Here is a 7,203-nt window from a genome sequence, read left to right as displayed (position 1 = left end):
AGTTGACGAACGTATACCTTTAATTTTTCTGCCCACGTGACAATGTTTTCGTTTTAAGGTAATTTTTCCTGTACAGGAAATTCTCGGAGAGCTTACGTCACCACCACCAGTTACAGTAATTACCGTATTGACGCTACTTGTTTTCAAAGCGTACAAACTTGAGGTTCTGCGCCAGGACAATTTCAGATCTCAGACTTAAGTCATTATTTTTCTCTGATTTGATCTTTAAACACTTTTGACATTAGGGGATTGAAATGAGCTAGATTCCTAAAAAATCTCTATTGATATATTTCCCAGGTTTTGTCCAGAGCATAAAGCGGAGAATACACTACATTCACACTCTTCAAAGGGAACTTCTGGAAGCCTTTACTGCAGCACTGCGCCTGCGCAGCTGTTCCCCGCAAATCGCCCGCCTTCCCTTGTCCGGCTAGCAGAGGGCGCTCTTAAGTACTGGTCTAGTCGTCTCTCTGGGGCTATGGAACCAAGCGTAAAAGGGCAGGAGGCACAGTGGGCCGAGGGGCGTTCTATCCTCATCTGCCCTGGTCTCTATTACCCTTTGTCCTCCGGCCTCTCCCGGGCACTGGGCCTGCGGGCCCGGTTGCTAGGCGGAAGCTGAGGGCGCGGCGGCAGCGGCCGCGGCGGCTGCCCGGGCGTTTGAAAAGCCTCTACGCAGGCGGCAAAAGGTTCTTAGGCGGCGGGCTCCCCTCTAGTTGCAGACTGGCCCGGTGGGGTGGCGGGGCGGCTTTTTGTCTTGAATCCGGGCAGGGCTAGGAGCTGGGCTGGCGGCCCGGAGTCGGGGAGCCGGGAGTGCTGCAGGCTGCGGCGGGACCCGGCCGCAGAGCTGGGTCGGGGCGGCCGGGGCCAGGAGCGGGCGGTGGGAGCCGCGCCGGCAGCCCCGCCGGGGGTCGCAGGCTACCGGAACCTCAGTTGGGGCCCCCTTCCGTCCAGCAGACCCCGCCTGCCGGCCGCGGACCGCAGCCATGGTCTCCAAGTCCGACCCACTGCTCATCGTTGTGTCCATCGTAGAAGGTAAGCGGCCCAGGACTGACTTATGCAACTGCTGCTTCCTGAATTTTAACGCAGTGATGTGGGAGCGAGGCTTTGTGAGCCCTAAGAACCTTGTCATCTTTGCTTTCGTGGTCCTCGAAGACTTGTTCGAAGTTGTACGTGGTGAGGTCTGTTAGGCAATTGATTAAAAAATCTCTCAAGGGAGTATGAACGCTATTAGGAATGGGTGATATTTAGTGTGACTAGCCGCAGCCCCAGAGATTGTAGAAAAAACGATTTCCAGAAGCAGCAGCATGTCGATGACTTTTATATACGAGCTGAAAGTGTGCCTGGAAAGCACGTTCTGTTCAGCGACCTCACGGTAACAGCATTTCCAAGAATTTTCCTTTGACTCCAGTACGTATTTCCAGCGGTTTCAGAGTATTGAGGAGGGCATGCCCTTTACAAATCTTCATGGAGGACTTAAAGGTTGTCAAGAGGCCCTAGTAATAGTGTGCGTGTCCTGGAGTTTGGTTTATTGACATTGGTTTACTGGAGACTGAGTGTCAGGCACAGCGTTGGGAATGTCAGAATAAAACAATCTTGGTTCTAAAAGCTAAGAATGTAGGATGGACAATGTGTCGACAAATAATTCATCAGGGTAAGAAAGAAGGAATGACCATCTTTAGGGAAGTTGAGGAAGGTTCTTTGGAGGAGGTGACACTTATTTGGGTCCTAAAGGATGGTTAGGAATTCGACAGGTGAAAAAAGGAAAGCCAGAGGGAAGCAGGCAAAGAGAACGACGAAGAGCTCTCAAGGTGTGGAAAAGCAAGGCGTGTTCTGTGGTTGCTTAAATTCAGTGTGGTTGGAGAGCAGACTGCAGGAAAGTGGAGGACATAGGAGTTGACGGGTAAATTGAGGACAGGTTGTAAAGAACATGCAAGAAGAAGTCATGTTGACTGGGCCAGAGGCATGACTGGCCTTCCCCCCCCCCACCCCTCCGTGGGAGGTATTCTGTGGTGGCTTGGCACTTTTTGCAGGGTGAGGGGGAAGTAAATATTGTAAACCAAATGTTTGAGTTTTGGAACAGTAGAATGCATTATAGAGCATTGGGGCCGTTTCAACTGTTAGGTTACTAATTGTTTAAAAGACATAGTACTCTTGACTAGTGTAGCTCAGTGGGTTGAGTGCAGGCTGTGAATCAAAGGGTCACCAGTTGGATTCCCAGTCAGGGCACATGCCTGGGTTGTGGGCCAGGTCCCCAGTTGGGGGTGTGGGAGAGGGTACCACACACTGATATTTTTCTCCCTTTCTCCTTCCCTTCCCTTCTCTCTAAAAATAAATAAAATCTTTAAAAAAAGAGAAAAAATCTAAAAATAAAAAACTTGTTTTAAAAAAATAAAGACATAGGACTAAAATCCCATTATCATGTTAACAAAAGCTTTTGGACTTATACCATGAAATAAGAAAAAAGGAAATAAGAGGTGCTGTCTTTCCCCTTCAAAGATGTAGGCATTTGTCTACTTCAGAATATCAAATTAAGTGCAGAACACAGTATGTTAGGATATATTGTATTAAAAATATGTGATGTGGGCTATAAACACAAGTTTTGGGGGTGGGTGGGGATGATGGCTGAAGTGCTTAAAATGGCAAACAAGCTTTAGATGGGGGGATAGAAGAACATCATTCCAGGCGATTGGACAACCCAGGACAATTTGGAGACGCGCAGTGGAGAGATCAGCAAGACAGGCAGGGTAGAGGAAGGTGAATATTTAGGAATATTGTGGTAAGAAATAAGCTTGTATACCTAGAGAGACCAGACCTTGAGGGCTCTTTAAAGAAAATAGTTTAATGTGCTAAATACTAAGGGGGCGGCATATATCCCCGAGTAGGATAAAGGTGTTTGCAAGTTTAGTTCAGTAGCAGTGTGAAGGGAAGAGAACCTGGAGTCACTGATGTCACTTAGGTGTTGTCACAAACGTGTCTGAGACTCTTTTGGCCCTTCCTCCAAACGGTTCCTCCTCTTGTGTTTGCATTTCTCTTCATATTAACCACGCTGTCACCTCAGGTGAAGAACCTGGGAATCATCCCCTTCCTCTCCATCCCCAACTGCCAATTATCACCAAGTGTTGTTGATTTTATTTTTAAAATGCTAGCAGATACTTCATATAAACTTAAATAAATGAGCTTCCTCTGTGAGTGCTCTGCTTCGGGACCCTCCTTATTCACCTGATCTATTGTAATAATCTTTTCAATAGTCTTGTTTCATAAATGTTTTCTTCCTTTCTAGAAACTACACTGTCCACATTAGTGTCTGGGGATACTCTTTCTGAAATGCAAATCTCATTTTCTTAAAATCCTTTGGTGCCCTAAAGAATAATGTCTGTATTTCTTAGAATAGCATATCCTTTATGGTAGATCGCTTGCATTTCTTTCAGCCTCATCTCCCTTCCTGCCACCTAGTCATGTGTTCCCAGTCCTTCAACTGTACAATATTGATCGGCTTGCAACTTCTTTGCTATACTTCTACAAGTGCCCTTTATGCAAATGAAAATGCTTGGGTTTCTGCTATGAGCGGGATGTGGGACATGTGCTGAATAGTGAGGAATAAAAAGATGGGGTTTCTGTTCTCAAGGTATTCCTTATTTATTGCACTACATCATAGCCTCTGCTCTCAGGCTTATTGGAGGTTATACTTATGATAGTCTGAAAATATAGGTTTTTTGACACATGTGAAATTCATTTGGGGAACCTAGTGCTCTTTTAGAACAGCTGAAAATGAGGTCCAGAGAGAAACTTCTGTGACTGCTAATTGGGAGAGGCAGGCCATGTGTAGCAAGATTCCTATTAGGGGGTTTCAGTGAGAGCCCCAGGTAAAAATCACAGGTTTGCAGTCAAAGTCTTTCTCATCAGCTTAATTCTTAAGTAAGCTTGTACCAGAGTGAGTAGCAGCAGAGATGAATTTACTTCACAGTGATTAAAACTCCCCTCACCAAGGTCCGCCTCTCCAGACCTATGACCAGGTTGACTGTAAGATTCTTACTGCTTCTCCCTTAGTTCTTTAGCTTCCTCTTTTCAGTGTTTTGTCTCTTTCCACTAGACCTTCATTCTTTGAGGGCAGGTATTCTGTTTTACTTTTTGTGCATCCCACCATCTGACGTAATACCCGTCTCTGACAGTGCCTTCAGTAAACAGCGAAGGAATGGGTAGATAGAATGCTTTACTACTTCTTGCAAATATGCAACATTGTCCTTGAGAATAAAATGAATGAATACATGTGTTTATTTTTCTTTGGCTAATTTGCAGGATTTTAACTGTGTTAACAGGAAAATTAATATGCAGGTAAATTTGTTTTTGCTAGTTTAGTTCCTAACTCTCCAGATGACGTTGTTTTGTATTATGTGGTAATATCTAAAATTGGTGTAATCACATTTTTAACTCTCTATTTCTAAATGCTATTGAGATCATTGATGCTCAAGGTGTGAACTGAGGACAATAGCATTGACGTTGCCTGTGATCTTGTTAGAAATGTAGGCTCTCGGGCCCATCCTAGACCTACCGAACCAGGATCTACAGTTTCACAGGGTTTCAGGTGATTCATATACACATTAATGTTTGAGAAGCTATAACTACGTTATAGCTTTCAATTTGATTCATTTTTTAAAAACTCGTCACCTGAGCATAGTTTATTGATTTTAGAGAACGAGGAAGTGGGATGGGGAGAGAGAGACAGAAACAGTGATGTGAGAAAAACAGTGATCAGTTGCCTCCTGTACATGCCCTGACCAGGGATTGAACCTGCAACCTTTTGGTGTATAGGACGATGCTACAACCCAGCAGCCCAGCCAGGGCTGATTCATGTTTTTTATGAACACTGAATTTGAGTGGGTATGTATGTGAACATGTGTTAGGGAGGTAGCTTATGGACTATATGATAAGTCAGCCACTCTTAACATATCAATTTTTTAAATATATGCGAAATGACGTTTGATTTTTGTATGCTTCTGTTTAAACTATATAGTCTTCTTTTTTTTCAGGTCGACATTTCCCGAAACGTCCAAAGCATGTGCTTGTAGTAGAAGCAAAATTTGATGGAGAACAGTTGGCTACTGATCCTGTGGACCATACTGACCAGCCACAGTTTGCCACCGAGTTAGCCTGGGAAATTGACAGAAAAGCCCTCCATCAGCACAGGTAACTGTACATTGTCAATTTACTCTGTGCTTTTTCAGGCTGTTATAAATAAATTCATATATCTCATTAGATTATAGTAATAAAAAATCCCTCAACAAATATTAATGTGCCAGGAAATTTGGAAAGGGCATTGTAACAATAATTCATTTAAAAATCACATCAACACTATGAAGTAGGTATTTCCCCCGTGTTACAGATGAGAAAACTGAAGCCAAAGAGGTGAAGTAACTTGTCCTAAGTTAGTTAGCTGGACAGTGTAGAGCCCAGCTGGATAGTGGTAGTGCTTGAGGCAGTCTAGCACCAGACCCTAAGCTTTTGGTCACTACACCTAGGGGTGTTTTTTTGGCTAATGTATGAGACACTAGGTATCTAGAAGTGCTATAATGATGTCTGCCCAGTATTAAATATGCTTTGGAATTCATTGTGATTTCTATTCATTTATTGTATATTTTTTCTGCCTTGCCAAGGATATATAGATATATATTAGAGTAATTATATAAAGGATCTTTGAAATTAATTTTATACTCGATTTTAGACATTTAAACACTTTATTATAAAGCAGACCATGAGTCATAGTCTCTTACTTATTTCATGAACTCGGATGACCAGAAGCAGGCAAGGACATTGATACTTTTTATTTTTAAGAGGATTGAGAAGATATTTCTTTCTGGGAAACATATAATCACTTCAGTACTTGCTCGCTCTTATTACTAAATTAAATCAAAATGCAAAGTTAAAAATGAGAGCAAGGAGAAATTTATTTTCTTCTTTTGCTAGATTAGTCCATGGGTTTATTTGTTAGGATATTAAATTTTTAGAGACTGTCAAAATTTTGTATTTCCTCCCAGTGACTTCTGGAATGTCTGCCTAGACAGAGTTCTGATGTGAGATGTTCGTGGCTACGTTGGTAGTTGTCTGTACAGTTGTGTCAGTGCCCAGTGGCACCACTGTGAGTGTATGTATGGGCTAAGAGAATGACACAGAAGTGGACTGTGTAAATGATGATTTTGTGCTCCGAGCAGGTTTCACGGCCGTTCCACTAGGTAAAGGCGGTGACGAAATTGAATCAGCTTACTGCAAGAGCAGTAAGGGGTTCTGGGTGCAACAGACCTCATGGCATATCAGTCACGGCCATGCTTGTGGAGCATTGTCATGCATTACATCACATTGTTAGTTTTAATAGCTTATGATTTTATGGTGTTTAATTCCTTAGCTTATTTTGGGTTTTAGGTACAAAAAGAGCTGTAAGTATATGTGTATATTTGTAGTTTTATGTGTGTGACAGTATAAGAAAAACAAACTTAAGGAGTAATGGTTAGTTTTACTTTGAAAGAGTTCTATAAATTACAGAAGCTTGAAAAACATTGACCTTGATGACCGCTTCTTAGAGGAGAGAGACTAACATTTTTGACATGTTTCGTATGTAAGACAATAAAATTAATAGTTTCTTGCCAGTTGAAGAGTTTTTCAGAAAATATGGAAACTTGAAAGTAGGCGGCTTTTTCAGGGGTAATGGAAAGTCAGTTTAATACTAAGCAAAAGCTGTTTTACTGTTCACATAAATCATGTTACAGGCTACAGCGTACTCCTATCAAACTCCAGTGTTTTGCCTTGGATCCTTTCACTGCAACCAAGGAAACTGTAGGTTACATTCTTCTAGACTTAAGAACTGCTCAAGAAACAAAGCAGGTACTGTACTTTTGATGTTTTTTACTGATTATGTTAAACAGCTGTTTGTTTTCCATATATAGCAATCAGATTGATGGAAAGAGTGTGGAATACTAGACCTGTGCCACTATGGCAGTTCATGTGTTTTAATTTGTGCATTTGATGTAGAAAACCCTAACCTTCTAATCAGTTCACTGACCTAGAACCCGCCTTTCTCGAAGAAACTTCTCTGTGAACTCAAACCTATGGTCAGGTTGCTGTTACCTTGAGCTTAACGTCCTGAGCTTTGCTTTAAAGATGGTGTTCTTCCACTGTCGGTGAATGCTCTCCACTCTCCTTCCAGTTTTGCAGACC

At 42.5% G+C, this 7,203-nt stretch overlaps 1 protein-coding gene across 3 annotated transcripts in view; it reads left to right on the top strand.

Moving 5' to 3' along the window:
* Nucleotides 1-470: 470 nt before the first annotated feature.
* CEP120 (centrosomal protein 120) overlaps nt 471-7,203 on the top strand; it is a 75,367-nt gene continuing 68,634 nt past the window's right edge. The window contains exons 1-4 of one of the 3 annotated variants that reach the window (XM_053665299.1): nt 471-683; nt 952-1,029; nt 5,025-5,181; nt 6,756-6,870. In XM_053665299.1, coding sequence (XP_053521274.1) covers nt 981-1,029; nt 5,025-5,181; nt 6,756-6,870 — 321 coding nt within the window. In that variant the 5' untranslated portion in view covers nt 471-683; nt 952-980. Of the gene's footprint in view, nt 1,030-5,024; nt 5,182-6,755; nt 6,871-7,203 lie in introns of all 3 variants that reach the window. The other 2 variants (XM_053665300.1, XM_053665298.1) reach the window with 2 other exon arrangements.

Source organism: Artibeus jamaicensis, unplaced genomic scaffold (assembly GCF_021234435.1).
Source record: "Artibeus jamaicensis isolate MK-2021 breed Jamaican fruit bat unplaced genomic scaffold, CSHL_Jam_final contig_402, whole genome shotgun sequence".
NCBI lineage: Eukaryota > Metazoa > Chordata > Mammalia > Chiroptera > Phyllostomidae > Artibeus > Artibeus jamaicensis.
Note: the sequence above shows the minus strand (reverse complement) of the source record. Positions and strands in the feature narration are given on the sequence as shown.